General features: G+C 39.9%; 4 protein-coding genes across 8 annotated transcripts; 1 reads left to right on the top strand and 3 right to left on the bottom strand.

Annotated features, from left to right (window-relative positions):
- Positions 1-51: 51 nt before the first annotated feature.
- On the bottom strand, positions 52-9,225 carry Scsbetaa (Succinyl-coenzyme A synthetase beta subunit, ADP-forming). The gene is made up of 15 exons (XM_071777904.1): positions 8,916-9,225; positions 8,681-8,825; positions 8,295-8,554; positions 8,055-8,217; positions 7,700-7,967; positions 7,286-7,590; positions 7,099-7,218; positions 6,826-7,020; positions 5,492-5,818; positions 3,204-3,463; positions 2,953-3,115; positions 2,601-2,865; positions 2,214-2,518; positions 2,018-2,137; positions 52-1,933 (listed from the first exon to the last, which is right to left on the bottom strand). The coding sequence occupies exons 2-15, from the start codon at positions 8,735-8,737 to the stop codon at positions 1,763-1,765; spliced, it is 2,979 nt and encodes a 992-aa protein (XP_071634005.1). The 5' UTR covers positions 8,738-8,825; positions 8,916-9,225; the 3' UTR covers positions 52-1,762.
- Positions 9,226-9,524: 299 nt separating this feature from the next.
- Positions 9,525-15,951, bottom strand: LOC139813667 (uncharacterized). Of its 5 annotated transcripts, none has more exons than XM_071779287.1 (5): positions 12,997-15,951; positions 11,446-12,032; positions 11,187-11,356; positions 10,746-10,935; positions 9,525-10,599 (listed from the first exon to the last, which is right to left on the bottom strand). In XM_071779287.1, the coding sequence occupies exons 1-5, from the start codon at positions 13,133-13,135 to the stop codon at positions 10,408-10,410; spliced, it is 1,278 nt and encodes a 425-aa protein (XP_071635388.1). In that variant the 5' UTR covers positions 13,136-15,951; the 3' UTR covers positions 9,525-10,407. The 5 variants fall into 5 exon arrangements, with proteins under 5 accessions (XP_071635388.1, XP_071635389.1, XP_071635392.1 ...); XM_071779288.1 differs by having other exon boundaries at positions 15,612-15,949; XM_071779291.1 differs by having other exon boundaries at positions 15,724-15,948.
- A 673-nt stretch (positions 15,952-16,624) lies between these two features.
- On the top strand, positions 16,625-20,944 carry LOC139812803 (uncharacterized). The gene is made up of 13 exons (XM_071777892.1): positions 16,625-16,801; positions 16,924-17,190; positions 17,377-17,675; positions 17,742-17,946; positions 18,019-18,222; positions 18,498-18,713; positions 18,788-18,944; positions 19,019-19,308; positions 19,362-19,613; positions 19,681-19,851; positions 20,123-20,251; positions 20,324-20,490; positions 20,559-20,944. Exons 1-13 carry the CDS (start codon positions 16,673-16,675, stop codon positions 20,644-20,646), a joined length of 2,574 nt encoding a protein of 857 aa, XP_071633993.1. The 5' UTR covers positions 16,625-16,672; the 3' UTR covers positions 20,647-20,944.
- On the bottom strand, positions 20,752-25,588 carry Dzip1 (DAZ interacting zinc finger protein 1). The gene is made up of 8 exons (XM_071779285.1): positions 24,773-25,588; positions 24,321-24,688; positions 23,798-24,151; positions 23,609-23,725; positions 22,270-23,539; positions 21,642-22,197; positions 21,432-21,552; positions 20,752-21,350 (listed from the first exon to the last, which is right to left on the bottom strand). Exons 1-8 carry the CDS (start codon positions 24,891-24,893, stop codon positions 21,042-21,044), a joined length of 3,216 nt encoding a protein of 1,071 aa, XP_071635386.1. The 5' UTR covers positions 24,894-25,588; the 3' UTR covers positions 20,752-21,041.
- Between the last annotated feature and the right edge of the window lie 33 nt (positions 25,589-25,621).

Raw genomic sequence — 25,621 nt, 5'->3', positions numbered from 1 at the left:
TAGACCGGAAAAACTTTATTGAGAAGATTATCGATAGATTGACGTATCATGTATGTATTAACATCTTCATATATTTTATAGTCGGCACATTTGCATTTTATAATAGTACATTTCACAATTTTATTTTTAGGATCAAATTATAATACCTTTAACAACGACTAGCTTGAAAAGCAAAGATAGAGGAGACGAAGAAGAAGAGATCCTTTACTCGTTGTTCATCCCAATTATGTCATGGATATATAATTTTAAGAATCGAGGTACCTTCAGAGAAAGCGCATTATTTTATAAAAAGTAATTATACGTTTCAGATCGCTACCAATCTAATGTCGAAGTTGAAAAATTCAATTTACAATTTAATTTAGCGATTAATTTACCGAGTAAAGTAATACCTCTATTTCACTAACGTGGATAGAATTATCAATTTTTTAACACATGAGAAAAAGATTAGAGGCAACGAATTATATATTTAAAAATTTTGCCTCAAGGTCCTGCTCAATTAATTAATTGCCGAACGGGAGTACGAAATTAAACTGCAGTCCATGCTGATGCCATGCTGATCTCGTTTCTCACAAGATACACGTGCGAGGAGATTCCAAATCGTTTAATTTGTCTATTTAGCGAATACAGAATTTTGTAAATCACATGTTTCGTCCTTTCCTCTCGCAGTCGGAAACCAGGGCTATTTCATATTTACAGAAACTAAAATTATCCAAAATAATTTATGTATACATATATAATCGCTACATGCATATGTTACATGGAACAGGCCTTTTACTTACGACGGTTTTCCGCATCAATGTCTGTTGCGAAAGGTTCCGTCTTAAAAAAACGGATATGAGCTTCGTTATCTTTGACATTGACAAGGTACTGTTAAAGATCGACGGTTTTACAGACGCATGACCGTCGAAATCTGGACGGTTAACTCAGTAATCCACTGTTAATTTTATTATTATTATCCTGACATAGAATATGTACGATGTGGTAATATTCGATTTTCACTTAAAGCTGCACGATTATCCATGCGCGTCGTAGTTATGGGAAAAAAGTTGTAGTTTTGTAGCGACAAAACACTAATATTAAAACTACAATTTTATGTAATATCGCATAAATTTGTACGTTTACTTACGAAGCATCGGTACAATAATAAATCATGAATTTAATACCGCATTATAAGCTGATATATCGACGTCTGAAACAACTGATAATGTCTACATTTTAATGTCTTTAACAGCACCCTATCGGAGGCTTTGAACACTCTCCAGAACACATGTCCGTGCGCAGCGGTCGCTTGGATATAGGTATATTATAATATATAACTTAATCTCTTAATACTGGATCTCACAGAGCCCTGCGGTAGAACAAGCAATAAATTACGTCTCCGTGAATAATCTTGCAGTTCTGTGTATTACAAATGTTCGAGAGCAAAAATTACCGCAAATATATATAACAATACGTTAATAGCTCGTCCGTCTTTCATATTTTATCCATATATCCACCAATCGTATTACTTAGTAAAACAGATTTGTTCAAAACTGTATTCTACCTTTTACTCTCTTTCTCTTTCTCTGTCCGTAAAGTTACACAAAGAGTCAAACATCTATTGAAATGTTACTCTTTGACGAGAATACGTTATGCATACATTACGAAGTTATTACTGTAATTATTACTTTCAGACGTTTCTGAAATCCTTTAACGATTGAGTACACATTCTCGGCAGAAATATTCTTAATACATTACCGATTATAATTTTCTTTTTCGCTATCTATGAAATTGCAGGTATCTCGAAGTTCACGCTGAGATTTTCGGATTGAGCTAATTTAACGATGGTCGACAATTTTACCGCGACACGGGCGGCCTCGTCGAGATCGTCGATTGGTACAATTTTTAAACCCGCATTTGCGATCAGAGCCTTAGCTTCGTCCACGTTAGTACCCTAGAAAGGACAAAAAAAATATGTCTTCGTACAATCGGTCATAATTATAATTATTTGCAAAACAAAGCGCATCGGTTACTGTACCTGCAATCTTACGACGACGGGAATTTTTAAATCTAATTCCTTAGTCGCGGCGATAATACCCTCCGCTATAACGTCACACCTCATGATGCCGCCAAAGATATTAACTAAAAGAGCGTGAACCTGATAGGAAAAAAGAATATACGTGTAAAAATTCAGTTAAATCACACAAGGACCAATCGTGATTTCGTGCACTCACTCGTGGATCAGAAGTGATAATTTTAAATGCCTCTTTCACCGCCGAAGCCGACGCACCACCGCCAACGTCGAGGAAATTAGCTGGTTCACCACCATGCAACTTTATGATGTCCATGGTGGCCATGGCTAAACCAGCTCCGTTCACCATGCAACCTATGTTACCGTCGAGCGCGATGTAATTCAAGTCGAATTTCGCGGCTTCGACTTCCTTAGAATCCTCCTGAGTCCAATCTCTTAGACTAAAGAGCTCCTTTTGCCTGAACTCGGCGTTGTCGTCAAACCGGCACTTGCAATCCAGAGCGAAATCTGTAAAAAAAATTACGTAGGAAGTTTACGCAAACCGAGTATTTACAAAATGTTGTAAAAAGAGATAAAAAGACAAACTTACAATTTCCATTGATATCTTCGGCGAGAGGATTCACTTCCAAGAGAAGAGCGTCCTTCTTGAGAAACATTTGGTAAAGATTTATAATCATATTGGAAATGTAATCCTTCACGTTATCCAGGCCGAGCTTCGCTACTATGCGTTCCGCCTGTTCCTTTGTAATTCCCTTATTGATGTCGATAGGTTCGTACATGATGGCACTGGGATTCGTAGCCGCGACTTCCTCGATGTTTACCCCACCTTGGCTGGAAGCTATTATGACGGGACCCTGAAAGTGGAAAGCATCCGTTAGAAATATATCTCTCTTTTAACACGCAATATCGTCTCAAACGGCTCACGCATTTCGTCAACTTACACCAAAGGCTCTTTCCATCATGACGGCAAGGTAGTACTCTTTACGGGGAAACATGCGCTGCGTGACCATCACGGCGTTGCATATCCTGCCGCCCTCGCCAGTCTGTTTCGTGATCAGCAATTTGCCAAGCATCTGGCTCGCCAACGACTTGGCCTCCTCTGGACTACAAGCAACGGTGATAAGCAACATTTCACGACGCATCTCGAATATGTCGTGTTGCATGTAATTCTTATCGAAATGGCTGTAATTACGTTTCACACATCTTCACCCCGCTGACGCTCGTCCCCTTAAAGTGTCCCTTTCCTCTGCCGCCGGCGAGGACCTGGGCCTTCAGAACGATATCCTTTGTCTTCAGGTCGGCGGCGAGCTTAGCTGCCTCGTCGGGTGTTTTGGCGACGCCGAATTTAGGTGTCGGCACACCGGCCTCATTCAGCAAACTGTAGCTAATGTGTTCGTGTACGTTCAGATTCCTGACTGGTTGCTTCATCAAGCTGGTCTTGCACGTGAATATCTGAAAAAGGGACGTGACGTAACGGGTTTCAGTGATAACTCTCGCATTTGTTTACATTATAATCAGGCACTCCCAGCTCTACTAGCGTCATTACATTCATAAAAGTGCGTGCCAAAGTCTACGTTGTGTACATTGATCAGGGATAATGAAAGATAAAAGTTGCTCACGCGACGTATTGGCGTTAAAAAGACAAGATAACATGAGTAGGTTAAAGTATATGCAAATTGGTTTGTCACTATAAATCATATAACGGTTAAATATAGATCTATGCTCGAAGGTCGAACGGCGATGAACATATGCATACGCTCGTCTCACATGTAGCTTTTACTTGCGTTTTGGCAATGACACACAATAAAGTGAATTGTGTAACAGAGCGGTACATTCCATTATCACTTTTAGTCCTGATTTTTCAAACGCAAATAGGTTTAAACGTTTAAACATAATTTTGAAGTTAAGTTTTCAACAGACAGCTGTCCGCAAAATATTAATTAATATCGCTCGCTATTAATTGCGTTAAAAGCTATTTATTATACTGTTCAACAAAGAATGACATTTTTGAGGCCCAAAAAATTATGGAAAACAATCACCTTCATTTTCACGCACTTTTTTTGTTGTTGAACAGTATTACTGATTATTATAGATATGTATATAACACGGGATAAATAAATATTGACTTTTTCAATCATCCAGCGGGAGCTTCTGCTTAATAATAAATAAATAAAGTTTTGTTTATTATATGTTTAATCAACTATTATTTAGCTTCTACTACTAATCTTCTTTTATATTCTATTATACTATCTTATATTTTACTATTATACTATCTTTTTTATTTATTCTATCATGTAGTCTTTATTTTAATTCTCATATTATATTACATCACAGCTGCTGAAGAAGACTTAGCAAGTCAAAACATACAATGCATTTTATCACATTATTGTGAATAAATTTGCACTTTTTCTTTAACCAACACCTATTTATGCTCGTTATCGGCCGTTTACCTTTCTTCAGTTTTTCTTGGCTCAAGCGTTTGACTTATCTTATCATTAATTTTGTCTTTATGTTTTCGAATCGCGTGCCGATCGATCAATACTCGGTCTTAAAACGACAGGCCTGGAACCAAAGCTGAAGATGAAATTAATTAATACTCCACCAATTTTAGGTAATTTATTTGACGGGGTATATTAAATGTACCGTAATATAGATGAACAAAAATAGAGAAATCTATTAAACGCTCAAGCTCAAGTAAATCCTGTTTCCTACGGAATTTTAATTCATGATTTGCGAAAGAATTTGCCGATCAGGGAATCCGTACAGAACAACGAGACGAAGCTCGGGCGATTCCGTCACGTCGGGTTTTTAAAAACGTACAATCGGCTCTTTAATCGAAGGCTCCGATCGCGCGTCACTGACTTTGACAACCGGAGCACGTGCGTCGGGGCTCGGGGCGCCTTCAAGGTTGTGCTGAAAATAAAGTTTGCATTCCGGCGAGAAGAGGAGAGAAAGCGATCGATCTCATTCGCCTCGTTCGACGGGAACAAAATTGTCGGAGGGAGCGCGTTGCGCGATCGTCATCGTCGACCGGTACCGACCGCTTATTGACAAGTGTCGAAGTGTCCCCCTTCGCGCGAGCGGGCGCGGTAATGCCGGTAATTCTATTGAAACGCGGGGGCGGACGCGGGAACGTCGAGATGACGACGCCGACGCGAGGCCCGAGAGGCGGTACCCCGGTCGGTTGCGTAACTGTCACGTCGATTCTCCGGAGGGAAAATCCCCGAGACGGAGATCCTCCGCTTTCGAACCGCTCGCGACCCTGGCGCTCGATTTAGCAGACTACAGCTGTCCAACATGGCGATCGGCGACCTTCGCTCCGTCTCTCTCCCTCTCTCTCTCTTTCTTTCTCTTTACTCCTCTCAGCAGTCTCAGCCGATCCGTATAGCAATCTCGGGATACATATCGCGCGTGTTTGTTTGAACGTGTCGAATCAGCGCGATTAACGTGCACGCGGAAAAACTCGTCGGCTTGACGTACCTTGGGGCCGCTCAGTCGGCCGAGATTCTCCGCGAGTGAGACCGCCCGCGACAACATGGTAGCCATTTTTGCCCGAGCGACGGCCGTGGACTGCCAGGCGCGAGCTTCGGTCCCTCGTGGCCCCCACCCGATCGCGCTTGACGTTTCCCACGCGCAAAAGTATGACGCAGAGCAGAGAGGAGCCGCATGCCGCACGCGAAACTCACGCAGCCTCGCGGAGTCGAATGTCGAGTGCGTGACTGTGACTGACGGTGCGTCGCCCGTCGGTCGAGTCATCGGGAAGAAAGACTGATGATTGAACTCCGAATAACTTAATCGGGAACTGATTTACTCCTCCCAGCTAAACTTTTTGTAGTTTTCGTTTTCTCTCTTCTGGCTAATGTTTAAGTAATTATGTACCAGTTTTATTTTCAGTAAAGTATGACAGCGCAGCTGCAAAGGACGAACTTGAAATAATATCTTATTATTTTATTAATCTGGATAGAATTCTTAATCTTTTGTTGACATACGGAAAGAAAGATTAAATTAGAAACAATTAATTGTATAGTTAGAAACTGCTTCAAGCGATTTTGCCGGTTGAACTAATCGCTGATTCACTTAATCAGTGATTAACTCATTAATACATATTTTGTTAACGTGAATAGAATCTTAATCGTTCGTTGACATGTGGAAACAAAGATTAGATTAGAGACAATTATATAGTTCAAAACTTTGCGATCCTGCTGATTGAACAAATTACTTACATCTCGCGAGGAAGGAAGCCAGGAATAATTACTGATTCTCGTATTTTATTAACCCTTAAATGCCACCCGGGGTCCAGCGGACCCCAGACCCTTTACATCGATATATTTTCAAATGTTCCCCCCAAAAATGGAGCTCATGCTCCCATATTGATGATAGTTGAGTGCGTGACCTACCCGTTTGTACACTTAGCAGTACTCAGTTTACTTAATTTTTTATACTATGTTGAAATTAAAATTTTAACAATATAAGCATTTTATTCTCTTTTCTAAGCCTTGAACAACATTGAAAATAATTTTCATAACTAAATATCAAAAAATCAATGAGTAAGGAGACATTTTTCATGCTGGGGTCTTTTAGACCCCATGTGTCATTTACGAGATTCTTGAGAGGTGTGGCATTTAAAGGTTAAATTATCGTAATATTCTTAAAAGTTATGAATCTTCATCATCTTGTCGTCGTGTGTAATAGAAAAATCAATAACATACGCATCTTTTGCGTGTTGTAACATGTATAAAAAGATATATTTCGTGGACGTACATACAAGTACAAAATACATTATTAAACTCTTCTACAGAGGCTGTCTTCCTTCAGTTTTTTACTTTCTCATAATCCTTCCTCTTCGACGATTTAGAACTAAAAGTGATATCTAAATCCGAAGTCTTGGCGATATTCATCATCGATGCTAACTTGACAGACGTCTCAGCCGCTCGAGCGAAATCGTCCACGGAAATTACCTTCAACTTGGCGTCTAGTATCAATTGTTTAGCTTTCGCTACATTCGTACCCTGCAAAGAAACACGCTGCTTACTAAAAAGAAGAAAACAAAATGATACAAGGCTAATGTAACTTAAAAGAGTAATTACCTGTAATCGTGCGATTATGGGCACCTTCAGATCTAGTTGTTTAGTAGCGTCTATGATTCCTTGGGCGATTATATCGCATCTCATTATGCCACCGAAAATATTCACCAAAATAGCTTCCACCTGGAATACCATTGACATATCAATCCTTCGTCGTTTTAATTCAGCCGATTTTTATATTAATAATTACATTCGGATCCGAGGATAGTATCTTGAAGCCTTCCGTGACCGTTTCGGTTGTAGCGGTGCCGCCGACGTCCAAGAAATTTGCCGGCGCCCCACCGTACAGCTTGATAATGTCCATGGTGGCCATCGCTAGCCCGGCCCCGTTCACCATACAACCGATGTTCCCGTCGAGAGCTATGTAATTCAAGTTGTACTTCTCCGCCTCGACCTCCTTCGGGTCCATCTGGGTCGTGTCCTTCAGCGCAAACAGCTCCTTCTGCCGGAAATCGGCACTGTCGTCGAACTTACATTTGCAATCCAGAGCGTAATCTGCGGCAACAAGACGCAAATATAACGCGCTATTCAGTTCTATTATCGAAACGCATTACCATGCGCTCTTATTGTTTCTCGTATCTTATCTCATTCGTTGTCAGCGTACATTCGCCACAGATGTCTTCCGCAAATGGATTGATCTCGAGCAGCAGCGCGTCCTTCTCGACGAACAATTCGTAGAGACTGGAGGCGACAAGCGACGCGATCTCCTTGCCGTTCCCCATGAGTCCCAGTTTATCGGCAATGCTGTTCGCCTGCGCGGATGTTAAACCTTTCCTCACGTCGATCGGCATGTATGCTACGGCTTCCGGATTCGCCGCGGCGACGTCCTCGATGTTCACCCCGCCTTGCTTGGAAACGATCATCACGGGCCCCTTATGAAACGTAAAACGACAGCGAATTTAAATCAAGCTGCTCCTAACGGAAGTCACAGGGGCAATTTATAAAGTCATAATACTCACGTCGAAGGTACGTTCCAACATCACTGCCATGTAATACTCCTTACGTGGAAACATACGCGCCGTTACCATCACCGAATTGCATATCTTTCCAGCCGCACCCGTCTGTTTGGTCACAAGGACCTTGCCGATCATGCTATCCGCCAATTCCTTCACCTGTTCAATGCTGCAACAGAAGAGATCGTCATCTTTTGCTTCTCTCTCTCTATCTACTATGAATTATGTATTCCGTCATGTACCCACGTGTCGCACATTTCGACGCCGCTAACATTGCTACCCTTAAACTGTCCCTTCGCTCTACCCCCAGCCAGAACTTGCGCCTTCAGCACGAGATCCTTTGTCTTCAGACTCTTGGCCAGAGTGACCGCTTCATCAGGCGTCTTCGCCACCCAGAAAGGCGGAGTAGGAATGCCGGCTTTTTTCAACAAGCCGTACGCGATGTGCTCGTGTACCTCTAAGTTTCTCACCAGTTGTTTGACAACCGGAGCCTTGTGCGTCAACAGCTGCGGTAAACAAAGTGGTCTTACGTAAAGAATATCCGTATGCAGATGCGCGATTTTACGTGCAAGCAATTTAATCCTACATTCAACACTAAAGCAACTTGTCTTAAGATACAATATTATTATTACCTGTCTGTTTATTCTTCGCGCACATGTCCCCACCAAGGATGATATCATGAACGACATGATGACAATAACTCAGTTTGAATATATACTATGTATAATGTATACTGCTATACATGCATGCGCATTGTCACCGCAATATCCACGCTTCCTGTAGTTATAAATAAATATAAATAAATTGGACATTTTTCATTTACAATTTTGATTGACAGTTTCTTTATATGAATCTCAATTCACTTACGAGACACTCACGCGGACACTCCGTGCACATCCGTCATCGCGACTGACACTGAGCCGAGTAGGCGGTAAGCGCATATTTATGCTTACTTCTTTTTTATTGTAAATGATGATAAGTGCCACCACGATTCATTATCGGACGACACTTCATTCGATACTATGATATATGCTTGCGTTAAAAATATCATCCACGTTTTTCGAATAGATTTCTATAACTGCGTCATATTCAGTGCGTGTTATCACTTCTTGAAGAAATTGCTTTTATAAAGCTTACGATTATGAACCTATGATATGATTAAAAATATGCGCACTTTCGTCGGGATGAATAACACAATGAAAATAAGTTGGCGATGTAAAACTAATGCATCAGTCAGAAATATGCATAATACAAACGTAATATAAAATTTATTTCAAAAGTTGGGTGAAACATGCGTTTGAAAAAACAGCTCGCGATGCTTGTTAATTGAAATAGTTTATATGAAACATGATATTACGCTACAATTTAAACTCACACTTTAACAGTAATTCAATAAAATCTACCTCGACGCAAACATACATCTATTTGTTAAATAGACGTACTCTTATACAATTGAATCAAAAGACAACGCAAAAATTCATTTACTCCTACTTCCCATTCATGTATTTTATCATATTGTTGTACAATCTCGCAAATTGTAAATCTAAATCACGAATTTTACTAAAAATGAAAAAAAATGCGATTATATATACATATAATATGTAAATCACAAATTACTTTTCTTTATATCCAAATATCTCGCGCTTATATTTTGAAGATAACCTAAAGTCAATATCAATTTAAGAAGGATAACTAATCGCCAAGATTTGTATATTTCTCAAAGCAAAAAAAAAGTACAATTGAAAAGTACGGGCTTTATCTTATACATAAATATGTAATTATGCAAATCTTCTTTCATACTAAATCATACTAAATATCAAAATTTCAACAAATCATCCTCGAAATTGCTAGATGTATTTAAATAACTTTCTTCGCCTACATGTATTAACGAAAAAATACTGAAGATTTTATACAAAGTTATTGCACGTAGATGAAAAAATGAGATTTCTGCCTTTAATCGTGTAACAGGCATAAGAATCACTCTTTATTTTATCCACGCATACTATCATATATTCCGGATGAAAGTGTGATTACTGTCTATCGTGATATTCTCTAAAAGTAATTTGTACATATATTAACGCTGCAAATGTGAAGAAGCGATATTTTAGGTAAACTCAATTGTAATTTTGCAATTAGGGCAAACGAAAAAGTATTTGTATACTTGTGGAGACATTGTGTTAATTAACGCATTGTAGAGTAATTTGATGTTAATAACACTGGTGTACTTAATAAAAGGGAAAACAATAAGATTTTGTCTACATTGTTAAAACAAAAATTACTTTTTATTTCTAGCGTTACGGGTAAATTATGAATAGATCAGTAGTGTTCGATATTTAAGTCGAATTTGCGACGCTGCTACTTAAAAGCTAAATCGTTCGTTAAGAGTTCGCCCCGTAACGCCGAGATTCCCTGACAGGCTATACATAACTTCGCTGAAATTACGATCGTCGACGTCTCCGCTGGAATCGGATGTAGTTGTGTTATGCGTACGCGAGCGTGATCGCGATCTTGATCTCGAGCGCTGCCGGCCAAATAACGGTGCTCGCCCAACCTGTAATTTCAATAAAAACGTCAATCATCACACATTCGAGGGAAAGATCTATTTCTCGAATATTCTCGAATATTTAAAAATAAAAGCCAGAAGGGAGAAACGAAGATATACTTTGGGGAAAGGTTTCGAGCGAAAAATGTACATACCATATTTAAACCCTGTGCGCTTTGCCTGTACGGCGATCGTCCTCTGGGCAATTGTCGCGGACTACTAATGGTCGCGGGTTGTCGACTCTGAGCGAGGGTGAGTGGTCGCTGACGGGTAGTGGTAGGCATGTATTCGCTTCCCAATGTGCACATGAAATTGACGTTCGGAGTAGGGGTCATCCGGGCGGAGCTGCAACATATTACATTTTAAACATCCCATCCCTCACGAAGAAAAAATTTGTTCCTGTTTTTTTGCATCAATAAAGCTATCAATAAATTTAAAGCCATCAAAAATATAAAAATACGAAAATACTAAATTTGAGATACTAAATTTGTATACAAAGCTATGAAAGATTTATATTTTTCTACAATTTAGAATCTTATAAGTAGCCAGTTTAACAAATTAATTTGACGCGACAAATATAAGAAAGTATCATCTACTTCATTCGCATCAATTTCTGTTCGTATTGCGCCCGTCTCTGTGCACGAGCGATCTGATCCGATCGTAGTCCGCCGGTAGTAAAGCGACGTTGCGACGTTAGTATCTGTTGTCTTCCCAAAGTTCTCGGCTGCATTGGATGTAAACCGATCTTCTGGCCGGTCTGTGCCATCTGCAACAATTATACACGCATCAGTACTTTGCAAGTTACTTTCACCCTGAAGAACATTCGTCATGTACATATTAAAATATTCAACTCACTCTAAATTGATTCTGTAAGTTTAATCGCTGATTCTGTCTCTGTAACAGCAGCTGCTTCGCTCGTTTCACGCGATTTCGATAGGCAATCTGAGCGGGGCTCTGATACCCCAGACGATTGTGGACAGAATTCGGATCTCGCAAATTGGGCAAACTGCTCGTTCGCTTCAGCGGGCTCTTGTTGTTAGTGAAGAAGCCGCCCTGATTGAACGTCAGGTTCGTGCGGCTCCGGCTACGAGTAAGACCGAATCTGTTGCCTCTGTTGCCACGGCGCACATTGAACGCGCCTCCTCTCACATTGTTCGCCTTCTGATTCAGGCTCAAGTTGCTGCGCGACCTCGCGAGATGGCCATTCCTCTTAAAGCGATTCCGAGCGAAACCACCGCGCGCGTTACTCGCGGTATTCGCATTGCGCTGCCAATTCTGTTGCTGTTGATTCTTCAGAATGGGCCCGACATTGCGCTTGATTCTCGCACCTCGTCCTCTAAATCCACCTCGACCACGAACAGCACCGCGATTGCGCTTGGCGCCGCCGATCTTTCCGTTGATCGCCGCAATCTTTTTCTTTTTCTCCATCTTTATGATCTCATCTTAAAAGGAAGAAAACGGGCGTCATTTAATGAGCGTACGGCACGGCAGACGTACGGATGTGGTGGGATCTAATCTTTGTGAAACTTTTAAATCGAGACACTCAAGGCTAGATCTCGGCACAGACATGATTTCAGCATGGAGTAATATTTCTCAAGTAAATATTTATCGTTTAGGATAGAGATCATTTCGGCATGTATCCCGCCGAGGAAATTGCTGAGAAGAAATATTGTATTCGTAATCTCGAAGATCTTTGCATGCAAAGATATTCTTGTAAAACACCACGTGGAATGCAATCCATGCGGATATATCCTTATATCGTGGCATATTTTTTTCGAATCGTTATGCCAGAATTAAATGTTAAAAAGATCTGATCATTAAATTAACAGATAATTATTTCTGAAATTATTACCCTTTTAATTTTATATAAAATCACAACTTAAGTTATTTATCATGAGTTAAGTATCAAGAATGCTAATTCATAGATATCATAAGAAAAAATTTATAAAATGTGCCGATTTTTCTAAACATAAAAACTCAATAATTTAGTAAGAAACAAAATGCAGCTACACAAGCTTATTAACTAAAAAACAAAATTAAATAATAGTAATCTGCTTTCGAAGTATATTTAAAAAATTTAATACATGCAATATATATTTTGTATTGCATTTTTTTATTTTTAATGCCCGTTAATTTGTGTCTCTGTTTATTGTCATTCGCTGCTTTATGGATCACTTCAAAATGGTATGCAATTAAAGAAAAGACGCCGGCTGAGTTCATGTTTCCTCCATTAATGCGACGCTGCTTCCCAGAAATTTTTACATTACACATCTTGTGAATTGTCTCTTTACTCTGTCCTCTTCCTTTCGTTACATTTACGTGACTTTCTTATGAGCTGATTTCTCATGAACCAGTCAGTGATTCTTCTCGTAGTTCTCGTGACAAGGCCTTCCATTCGATCGTTACCTCTTACATTTCGAAGACTTTCAAGGAGCCCGTATAAACAATTGCCATGTTGATCGATACAAATAAGTAACGCAAATATATCCCTGCCCTGGGATTGCTTGCCAACATCAAAAAACGACTGATCGCGATGAAATCTCATCGGAACATTATTAAAGCTTGCCTACTAGAGTACCTGCATTTTCGGATTGCCAGCGAATATTATAAAAATGCATTGTCAATAGATTGTAATTCGATTTAAAGTAGCGTCCCACAGATCGAGGAGGTGCGGTTTAATTTGCGTCTGGTTCTGCAAATCGAAGGCAGCATTTCTGCATTTCTCTCACGTTCACCGTAGCGATAGGGACGATAGGAGCGAAACAAAGACGAAATTAAGTTATTTATCGTTTCGCTGAATGCTGTCACACGAGTTTTTGCGGTAGAGATAACGTTGCGCCCAGCATGCACATCACGAGCGAGTCCCGTTTCCCATACTTGGCATCCGCTCGGCGAGTAAGAGTTGTTCGCGATGCAACGGATAAAAATATAGGATTACGCAAGCCCTGCGCTTGTCCCACGCATGAAGAGAGAGCGTGATTTTTCGTGAGGGATGAGTCACACGACGCTTGGCACAGTCTTCCGAAATTCTCAGCCGTTCGCCCATCTTCTCCGTTCGCAAAATGCACCGAAGCGAGACTGCACCGAAACGAAGCTGTTCGAGACGTTATTGATGCTCCAACGATCTCTTTTCTCTATCGGGATGATGATTTCTAATGGGAATCTATCGGGAAAATTAGCGATACATATAACAATGGATCGTGAATCTCCGTAACACGTATTGCGTAATCTGTATCGGCAGCAGCGTGATTCACGATCTCGTCGCTGCAAATTTCGCTCCGATTTCTCTTCCGTAACTGGATCGCCGTAGGCCATTTCGCGTTATCGCGAAGATCCAAGCATTGCAAGCCGAGAAGATCGCGATTTTCAAGACGTTCGAAAATCGCATTCCAACGTGACGATGCAGACGTTATTTTCAATCAAAGGGAAATCAGTCGTACGTGCGTGATACGCATTAATAATTACAACGAGCAACTTCATGTTCATTTATACGACCAAGAAATATTGTTAGGGGAGGTGACAGTGTAGATGCAGCCGATGTAACGTTTTATCGCGGGTTGATCCGTACGCAGAACGATCCCAGGCGCGAGAGATTTCTGGCGAGTGTTCTTGATTTGCCTTCTCGGTATTTCGACCGAGTTTCCTGTTGCAAAGTACATCGCAGACGTTCCCCTCTTCTTGAAACAAGGCAAAAGATTGTAAACAATTGCGACTGTAAGATACAATCATTTAAGGCGGACGTGACACGATTCCTCACATAAGATTCTGGAACAGCTTCCCCGTTATTATAATCGCGTCTCCTGCATGTCGACGTGTGCTCGTGTTCCCTAAACACCCGAGGCAAGCAATTACCATCGCGAAATATAATTACTTATGAGACGAATAAAACGGCGAATTGTACAATATCCTGGCATGAATTCTTGGAGCGTTTCCTGGATATTGAACTTATGCTTCTTGGACATTTTCTTCCCGAGGCAAGCAATGGTCTCCGATCGCGAAATACATTTATTCGAGGCAAATATAAAACAATGTCCCGTATATCCTGGCATGAACTCTCGGGTCGTTTCCCGATGTTTCGCTCGCGTTTCCTCGGATGTCGATGTACCTATGTTTCCAGTTTCTTCCCAGGGCAAGCAATTACGATCGCAGAAACATTATTCGAGGCAAATACAAAACGACGTTCCATATAACATTCCGACACAAATTCTGGTATTCCGATCACGTTTCTCAGATGTTGATATGTCTTCTGGACACCGATTTCTTCCCGAGGCAAACAACTGCAATCGCGGAGTACGATTATTTGAGGCAAACGTCGCCTCAACGTTCCCTTGCATAAGAATTTGCCAGCTCGAACCATCCTCGCTACTTTGATTCCCAATCAATCTGCTCCTAGACACTCCTCTTTCCGATGGCCAAATAAATTACGAGTAACCGTGATCGTAGAATCTTTCAAGCTGAAAAGGTTCCCGCACCGCTTCCACGTGGTTCTATTCGTTTCTCCCTTCCTTCCACCTGCTGCTGGCTGAAACAGCAATTTGCGATCATCGAATGACCGACCAAGCGATACGAGAAACAAATGTGTGAGAACGAAACCTCGTGGACTCCCCTTCCTCGCCTATTTCTCGCTCTCTCTTGAAGAACGTTCAAGAACGTTTCCTCCCTCGCGATCCCGCCTTAACGAACGAGCCTTATCGATCGATCGGCACGCAGGGAAGGTTATCCCGTTTCCCGATGTTGCCCTTCATCGAGAAGAGACCAGGGGAAGGGGGGACATGACGACCACGACGTGAAAACGACGTCCTCCGTTACGTAAAAGCGAAAAATAAATGCAGGTACTCTACGCACGTATACGCAAGCACGCCGGGCATCACGCATATAGCCCACACCGACGCCATCTTGTCGATCCCGTCTCGCCCGACGCGGGGCAGGGTGGACACGACGTGGTCGATCGACGTGCGAACCGCGGGCTCACCCGGGGCTCCTGGCGAAACCGTTAGACCGTCGGGACTCTGGCGACTTACCGAGCGACATGTTCACTTTCGCGTCAATCTCTGACATTTTTGCTTTTTGGATCAGTGCTCTCGCTCTCTTTCCTTCTCTATCTATCTTTCTCTCTTTCTCGCTTTCTCTTACGTCGTTCCTTCGAGATTTCTCTTGTGCCAAGATCTCGCGCGTAATTCACGACGCGACGCGCGATATATTCGTCCAACCGGGTTCTTCCTGCCTGTTGCGCGAACTCGAACACCGTTCGCGGAGCAATCGACAACGCGATACGAACGTGGAGAGAAGAAACGCGACACGACGAACGAGAGAGGTGGCCAAGAACTGAAGAACTTGGTGAACTGAACCGCGGTGAACCGGAACCGGACTAACCGGAGTGGAGCCGCGGAGCCACCGTGATCACGTGATGTCGAGAGGGAGACGAGCGGAGCCGACGAGCGCGCCGATTGGTCGTTCGATAGGAAACTCTCGCGACAGCCAATCGACACGTCCGACGCGTTTGTCGTACGACGAATCGGGCGTCGCTCCGACATCGCGATGTAATCGAGCATGCGCGGCGCACAGCCAATCGGGAGCACTTCGAGAGCGACATGCTGCGACCTGTGACATCATAAAAAAAAAACGCGGCACTTTCCATTTTTCAACGCTAGGTTAAAAAACCTATTTTTTATCTTTGGTTCTAACATCCATTTCTACCAATGTCAATACTTTAATTTTAGTTTAACTTATATTTTATCTTTTCCTAATTCTTAGAACTAATTAAAAAAAATAAAATAGTCTAATATTCTTAAATCGAGATTAAAATTGATCTACATTCTTCTTTTTCATTCTTCATTTTTCACTCATTTTCTAATGTCTGTTTCTACCAATATAGATTAAAGTTAATCCTTTTTTTAGAGGTCCTCTAATCAGAATCTAGACTAGACTTGAGATTCGATCGCCCTTTATGTATTAAGAATTATTACTCAATCTGTTCTAAATAATCCAAGACCTCGTTGACTGCAATGTTAACTATCTTCGGTTCTCTATTCAGATATCAATATATTATGTGATCAAAAAGTATACAGTGAGTTTTAAAGAAATGGCAGGAACAACAGCTGGTAAAGAGATGCTTGAAAACACTCCGGATGCTAAACGTGTTCCATATGAAAGATCGAAGGACAATTCTGTGGAAAGGTCTCAATTAACGCCAGCTATTTCTGCTGCAGGGGTACGCTTCTTCTTTTCTCAATCAAACTTTAACTCAGAGATCTTCAGATTGCTTGATGACTAAAAAGACCTATCTATCTCTCTTTCTTGATTAAATTGTCTTAAATTGTTGTTTTGTCTCAGATTTGCTCCGGATGGAAGCCCTCCCCTCTTCAGGAGCAAAAGCAACAAATTATCGATAGCGACTGGGGAGGATACGCCTTGGATCTGGATTTATGGGAGGACAGCAAATCGCCCGTGGTTCAGATAAGGCTGGATGAGGTGTCGTTGGACGATAAGGAGAGCTCTGGCTTTCTGTCCGATAGATTGATAGGCATCGGATCATCTTTCCTGACGAGATCGCCCGAAAACGGTCTCTATATTCTCAGCAAATGTATCCTGAAAAATAGGGTACTGTCGGAAATTTCACACTTTAGATTAATTTGTATTTCTGCTTACTTTTGCCCCTCGCGAGCAAAAGTGTTCACAGTATGTTAGTTGTTTGCCAGTAAATTCGAGCAGAATATTAATTGCGACAGATTGAATTTGCTGAGATTCGAGCGTCACGTTTATTTACTGCTGCTCTTTGCTTTTCAGGGTCTCACGGACATTGTCATGCTGCGACATCATCGGCACTTGCAATATATTAACGTCGCCGGTAATAACATATCATGTTTGTCGCCTCTGAGCAGCCTCCGATGTTTAATGTATTTAAACGCGTCGCACAATCAAATTGAACGTGTATCGAACTTTGTGCCTCCTTGGTACCTCACTTACGTAAATTTATCTTACAATCATATGACGGACATCGGCGACTTGAGAAACTGTTGGAGCATCGTCAGATTAAATTTGTCTCACAACAATCTGGAGAACATCTCTGGCCTGGAAAATTTGAAGTAAATGCATAATATTGTGCTCTGATGCACGACGCCTGTATTTGTAATCTGTACAGTTTCTTTCAGACATCTACGGTACTTAAACTTGTCCTACAATCTCATCGAATGTATCGAAAACTTGGACGGTCTGAATATACGAGAATTAAATTTAGAAGGCAACTGCATAACGTCTTTCAGATCCTCTACGCCCGGCCATGGCATAAATACGTTGTTGAATCTGCGAACAATTCTCCTGGGACACAATAGATTGTCGACTTTGGGCTTCTTCAAGGTGATCGTCGCAAGCGGATTGTCGCATACGAAAGTATTCATAATTCTCGTTTTAATTACATGATTTTTTTAGGACGCATACAGTTTACGCTTCGTAGATCTAAAGTTCAATAGAATCACCGACCTGTTGGAGGTATTCAACTTGAAGGGCTCGATATTCGAGGTCGATTTTAGGGGTAACACCTGCACGAAGTGGCCCAATTATCGAAATGTATTGATATCTTCCATACCAAGCGTTAAATTTATTGACGGCGTCGAGGTGTTTCCGGAAGAAAAGGTATATTAAACAATTTTAATTACATTTAATTACGTAAGATTGGTGCAAAAGATTTGTCTCTTTCCAGCTTTGTATTAAATAAAGTTAGAAAACCGGATTTCCTTAAAAGGAGAATTGAGAAATTTTCCTCTAAACGAAAAAAGAAAATTATACTGCTCCTGTTCTGCCAAAAACTTAGTTTTTAACTTTATTTGACATACGACGAATTGTATGCATAATATATACAATTTAATGTTATGCAATGTACAACTATTGTAAATGAGAATATTTTCCAGGTGACATCAACGATGCTGTTTGCCTCGCCATTGGATTTAATAGCTGCCCGTAAAGTAGCAAAATTAACGTTACTGGAGCAGTTAAACATCAGCAAAGTGGACGCTCACGTTCAACCGTACGACGAAATCAGCCCTCCTCTGATGATACTCACAGGACCATCGGCGCTGAAGAAAATGGCATTGGCCTTGCATGTGGCTCAAACAATTCCCGACAAAGTAATCTTTGCAAATCCTGCAATGTCCCTTCTTAGAAATCAGTCTCGAGAAAACAGTAGAATGCAATCTTGTAGATAAAATACTGCCGTTGGCATACCACGAAAGAGATATGCGAAAACGATGACGAACGTAAAGCTCATATTCCTGTAAACAGAGAAGAGTTTAACGATATGGCGCGGCGTGGCGAGTTTTTGGTAATCCTGGACCTCTTGGGTGACAGTTACGGATTCCGTTAGTGTGATATTGCTTATATTAATTAATATCGTTGTGTAACTATCGTTCGTAAACTATAATTCTTTTTGCAGATGTAAATCAGATCAGTCCATTAATATCTGAACGCAAAATTGGGCTCACTCAAATGAATCTGTACGCAGTTACGGAAATTTCTAAACGATATCCGAATGTGAAGGCGATCTTGATGTTCACGCATAGTGTCGATCTCCACAGGGACTGGATACGAGAAAAATTTGACGTTTACACGTGGATTAAAGACAGTGTGGAAAATTTGTTGGCTGTTAAAATAGGCAAGCATCGGGAGGAAGAAACGGAGACCGCTAGTTGTATATTAAGTTTTATCGAAGAAATTCTGGATGAGGTTCGAACTTAATCTTCTACAATGCGGGATGTACCGTCAAATTCTGCTAAGTTTGCATGTATCGTCAGATAATGTGCCGTCTAGAATTTCCAATTTACTGCATCTCCGTGAGACCGCAAGGAAACGGGTCGACAACAACTGACATTATATTGCAAAGCAAAACGATGCTACCGAAGGTCGTACTACGAAGGAGCGAGGTAGTGTCGCTGGAAAAGAAACGTATTACGTTGACAGAAGCGAGAAATGGAAAATCGTTTGATCGATTTTCGTCTGAAGAAAAAAGGAGAACGACAGGAGAATTAAAAGTACTAAGCATAACTTTAAATGGAATTTGAATATCGTGCATTTAAATGTCTCAGTATCGGTATGTAGGTGTTATTGGATGAAGAATCGAATATTATTGTTGACGATGAAGAGACGAAACGTGAAGAGCGCAAGTCGAAGATGTTGCTGCGTCGAACTACGTTGGTGACGAACATGTCTAACCATTTCGATGACGATGATCTCAGCGAATCGACGTCTTCCGAAGAAGCAACGGAAAATGTATATGCTTTAAACGTTCTCTTTCGGGAAAAAAAAACTATTAATCTTATTCTATAAATTTCTTCTATTATTTTGATCGATATAATATGTACATATATGTGGAACATAAAACGATACTTTTGAGTATCTTCATTGCGCATGAATATACGGAAAAATAACGTAATAAAAGCTGCTCGATTAAAAAAAAATAAATATCACAGTAGGACAAATTCCGTCAACGTTCTGTTATTGTTATTCTCTTGTTCTGTATAAATATAATTTTCATATGTAGCATGAAGAAAGACTAACGCATGAAGAAAAAGCAGACGCATTAAAAAATACCTATGTCGAACTTGTAATAAAAAGCAGGAAATTGTATTTGGATTATCACGAAAGTCATCCTGGCTTTTTTATTTTAGTGGTAACACATTGTTCCTGTATCAGTCTTAATTACATCTAATATGATACTGTAAATTGTTACTTTGTGTTGCAGTTGCTTATGGATAATTATACAAAAGCTTTTGACTCATTAATTGATTTCATTCATGAGTCATATACGAGTTTGCCTTATAGGAAGTCAATCTTTTTATCAGAAATACAGCATTTTAGGCACACGGTAATTCCCATCGTGCTTGAAAATATTGTTGATGAAATCAGAGAGTGAGTATATAATGAAATTCGTGCAAAGTTTTAAGTTTGCTTATTTCAAAGTAATTTTTTTCTTACAGAAATTTATCAATATCTAAACTCCAACGCAGAAGACTATTAAAATTGCAGGAAATCGATTGTCCTTCTCAAAATAATGATCGTGATTAACGTTAACAAAGCAAATATAAACAGCATACAATCTGAATATGTATACATAGCAATTTTTTATCAGCACTCATAAAAGTAAAATTTGGCGAAATATTTCAGAAACAATTTGTATAACGTGTATATTTCAAGTTACACATCAGATATATACAAGACTCCTTCTGGTATACATGCGTGCGTATCATACTGAAAATCCAGTTTGTGCATCAATATATATTAAATAAACTTATCCGTTCCTAAACATGTATGTATGTACATCGCTAGTTATGCAAAAACTATAATAAATAATGTATTAAACCTATTCGACTTACGATGTCAGCAATATAGAGCGGAAGATGCATAAATTGAATTAATAATTTAAAGTTACATTGTACATACAGTGCCTGATATAATACTGCTTATTCCATCTGTAATATTTCATCTATATCTGAATCTAAATCAGAATACTTAATTTCACTTTTACGTTGAGCAGTAGCAAGATCTTTATCCTTCAGAGTTCGCGGAGCAGGCTGCGGAAATACGTTGCCTTTCATCTTTGGACTTGTAAGATTCTGCATAGAACTGTCCAAGATCGAGTTCACGAGACTGGACGAGTTTAACAGCTGATTCCTCGCATTATAATTTGTAAGATCTTGCGAACTCGTATTGAATCGGAAGATCGTTTCGACTGATCCTACAGGTGGCTCCTTCTTCCTTGCTATACTCAACTGAAAAATAGTTTATGACAATGTTGTTTCAACGACATGCTAATTGCACACTGGTATATAAATACTGGTATATGATCTTACCTGTTCCTGTATCTTCTTTGATATTTCCGCGATCTTATCGCTTTGCGAAGTTTTTAAAACAATGTTGCCTGTGCTCATAGACTTCTCTTTCTGCAACGCGTATTCTCCCCTCTCAGAGAAGCTTAATAAAAATAATACGAATTAATTACATATTTTTACATTACAGATATAAACAATAATATAAGGAAATTACAATAAAATCTTTAGTACCTTGAGACACCCCAGTCATTGCTATTTATTTGATTCTTTCTTTGATTACTTTCCGGTATCATCGTGTCATCATTTTTCTTCTCATCTAAATCGAACAAGACTTTTTTCTTTATCAAACTACCGACCGAACCGCTCGTTGGTTTTAAAACACTTTTATTCTTCGGAGAAAAAACTAAATCGTCTTGCTGCATAATCGTACTATCCGAGTCATTGTTTTCGGAAAATTTCGGCGCTACCGCCTGTTTCCTGCTGATCGGAGAACCCACTTTACGCACGTTAGTATCCGATACAGTTATCTTTGTAGGTGAAATCTGTTTTATGTCTTCTCGAGAGTCAATGGAGCTCGCGGAGGAGATACTTCGAATCGATTTCGGATATGTCGGTGTCACTTTTGGACTGGAGTAACTATCCGCTCCACTTTTTTTCAATGGCGATTCGCGTGTATTTTCATACACCTCGTCGTCTTTATATTTTTTAGGAAGGAGTTCAATTTTTTGCTTTAGACGTAATTTCAACGGTGTCGTGTTTTCCGTTTTCTGGACAGATGTATATTCGCCTGAAAAACAATATTGTATATTAACTGTATATGATATATACTAGAGATTTAATATAGAAAATATATGATTACCACTGTCTTTGCTGAATGCTTTCCAAGCCTTCGATTTAACGTGTGTGACTAGCTTATCCAATGAAGAATTTTTCGTAAGCGTGGGATATCTTGATTCCTTACGATTTGTCGATATCGTTTGAAGAACATCTTCGAGTATTTTTTGTCTGATTTGATTGTATCGGACGATTTTCTTTGCATTAATATTTTGTTGATGCCTTATAATCTCCATTTTTTGTTTATACGTTCCCGCAGGTATTCCTTGCCATTCTGGATCGATACCTAATTCTCTCAGCCGATTATCGAATATACTTTGCGCATCTTCCTGTATCGATATTTTCTTGGCATTGAGAGATTTGAATGTAGGCATTTCATGCTTTTTTACTAAATCATCGTCTGTTGTAACACTCTCACTATCGGTTCCCGTCTCTGACATCGACGACAAAGATCCAGATTCCGTCACAGAACTTACGCTATGCCTTTCTAAGAATTCAGATCTTTTACTGGTTTTTATATTGTTGGTATGTAACGTTTCTTTCTTCTCTCTAATACCCATGTACTTTTTATTTACATCAATAGAATTCTCTTTGGTAATAAAACTTTTATTCGTTAAATCATTTATTTCATTTATATTATTCAACGCATCATAATGCCTCGCATTACTTTTCGTTTTTTTTACGACTTCTGATCTGTCCGATTTTTTCAGATTAGGCTTTGCAGTCATACGTTCTACAGTCCTGCTGTCAGTAATGACTTTCTTATTACTCTTACTTTTTACAATATTATCTTTACTAGGCATATATTCGGTTTGTGCCACGACTGACATCAATTTGTCACTGTATTCTTGACTAGAATCACTACCAATATCTTGAATGACCATCTCGGCGTCTTCAGTATTATTTAAACTCTTATAAGTTTTGCTTTCATTGTAATTGCTATCGTGTTTTACCGTTAACAAAGGAGATTTATGGAATTCTGCCGCGTTCTTTTCCTTAGTTTTGTGATTATTGATTTGTATTTGCGAATTACTGATCTCACGTGACAAGCTGTTTAATTGCTTTCTTTGCTCCACTAGCATATTGGATTGATCCACAGACTGTTTCTCTAAGTCGTGCACCTTAGATGCATACTCAGACTTTATACGATCAGCTACTTGCTGAGTCGCTTTCAATTCTGTGGTCAATTTCTCGATATCGCGACGATGTTGGGTTTCCATGTCCTCTATTTTGGCTCTCCAATGATTCTCTTGCGTTTGTAACTTTACCTGCATATTTTCCATGCCTGGAGTCAACTGAGAAGATAATCTAATATAGTATAGCAATGGCAAAAATAACGTATAATAAAGACTTGGATTTCTTACTCTTTCAAGAAGTTGATTTCTCAAATTCTCAATCTCTTTTTCTTGTTGACTGATTAGAGTTTTCACATTTGTCTCCAGGATACTCTCATTTACAACGTGATCCTTTTCTCTTAATGCCTGCAAAAAGGTTCCAAATCATTGTGAGAAAGGCACCACAAAGCAAATAAGATTATTTAATTATTAACTTACGCGTATTTCGTCAAACAGCATGCTCTTCAAACTTCCAATATCTTCTTGATATCTCCTTTGCTCTTGAAATCTATCCATCTTGTCAATGTCGTATTCGTTTTTACTTATGTTTCTTGTATAATCCTTTCCTGTGTTATCCAGCAGTTTGTCAGACTCGTTTCTTATCACTCTTTCTGTTTGATTTAATCTTTCCTTCAACGTTTTTATCTCATTGTGCAATTTTTCCGTTTCTGCTCGATAATGATCGTGCACAGGAGAGGTGGATACACCCACGTCTGATATGTATGAATGTTTGCGCGCTATGTGAGCATTTACAAATATAGCGCGTACAAATGTTTTTGGGCAATGTGGACACTGCAAGAAATTGTGCAATTAAATCTCGAGAGGTACCATGATCATCTCATAATTTCAATTTATAATTTACAACTTTGCAATTTATAATTTTCATTTGTAACCAACAGAAGTCAATTTATTAATAGAATGCATGTTATTTTCGACAGATAAGTCTGTCAAAATAATCTACCTTGTAAACTTCCCCATTAGAAATTTCACCGACGCTAGTTTCAATCAATTTACGTTTCTCCCTTGATCTCTCCTTTATATTCTTTACTGTGTCTTCCAGAGCGGCAATTTCTTTCTTCATACTGACGTTCTGCTCTATCTTCTGCCGCAGCTCGTCCTTCAGTATTATTACACTGTGATCCAGGTACTGTTTGCAATACAATAAATACTCGACTGACAGCTGCGCAAGTCTAAACAACTTAACGAAGTTGGGGTCCAGGATCTTGACGTCGTACTCGCTCTCCAAGCCATAATCTATTACATTATTGATATTCTGATCGATGGTTGAGAAATCTCTCTCCCGTATAACTCTGTCTATGTCTATAGCACCTGCACAATAGGAAAAAAAAATTACAAATTGTCAGTAATTTGCAATAATCAACTCAACATTTTGCGCAGCAACATCCAACGTACCTATGCGATTCCAGTCAACTCGTACCCTAGACCCATGCATGTTGAAGTAAAATCCTGATTCCCGGGCAAGCTTCGGGAAATCGTGGCACCAATTGGTGCCGGCTCGAAACGAGAATGCCATTATTTACAGACTTGCTTGCACAGCGGGGAAAATCTTGGGAAAAGATCTTCCAAGGAAAAACCTCATTTCCATCATTTGCTCACATATTTACGAATCGCGCGTACGCGGGTGAAATCTCCACCGCATAATTGCTCACAATCGCCCGCGTGCAATCCGTGCAACTTCATTTGCAATTGCAGTTTGCCAGCGAGATAAACGGCAGGTGTCAAAATCGATGTAAACGATGTAAATATAAACAGAAATAGCGTCGGCCGCGAGCGCCATCTGCGAGATCTTTCGGCAACCTTGTTGCAATTAGCAATTACGAATGGGGACCTCAACAAAGTTAGCCCCCCCAAGTGGATTATTAATATATTTTTTTTTACCAATCGTTTGGTGGTTGATTGGTAGTATTTGGTACCGTATTCAAAACGTTCGGTAGTTTCTCGTTTTTCTAGGAAATCAAAAACAAATTTTTGATCTTCTTTTAGCCCCCCCACTTTGACTGTGGTAGTTTTTTTTTTTTTTAATCGATTGGCGATTGAGTGGCAATGTTTGGTACCGCATTAAAAACTTTTGGTGTGTGTGCATGGTTGCGCGTTTCTTTAGAAAATTGAAAAAACAAATTTTTGATCTTTTCTTAGCCCCCCCACTTTAACTGTGGTAATTTTTTTTTTTAATCGATTGGCGATTGATTGGCAATGTTTGGTACCGCATTGAAACCTTTTGGTAGTTTCGCGTAAAAAGAA

The sequence above is a fragment of the Temnothorax longispinosus genome, chromosome 5 (assembly GCF_030848805.1).
Source record: "Temnothorax longispinosus isolate EJ_2023e chromosome 5, Tlon_JGU_v1, whole genome shotgun sequence".
Lineage (NCBI taxonomy): Eukaryota > Metazoa > Arthropoda > Insecta > Hymenoptera > Formicidae > Temnothorax > Temnothorax longispinosus.
The sequence above is the reverse complement of the archived record's forward strand: the minus strand, read 5'-3'. Positions and strand labels throughout refer to the sequence as shown.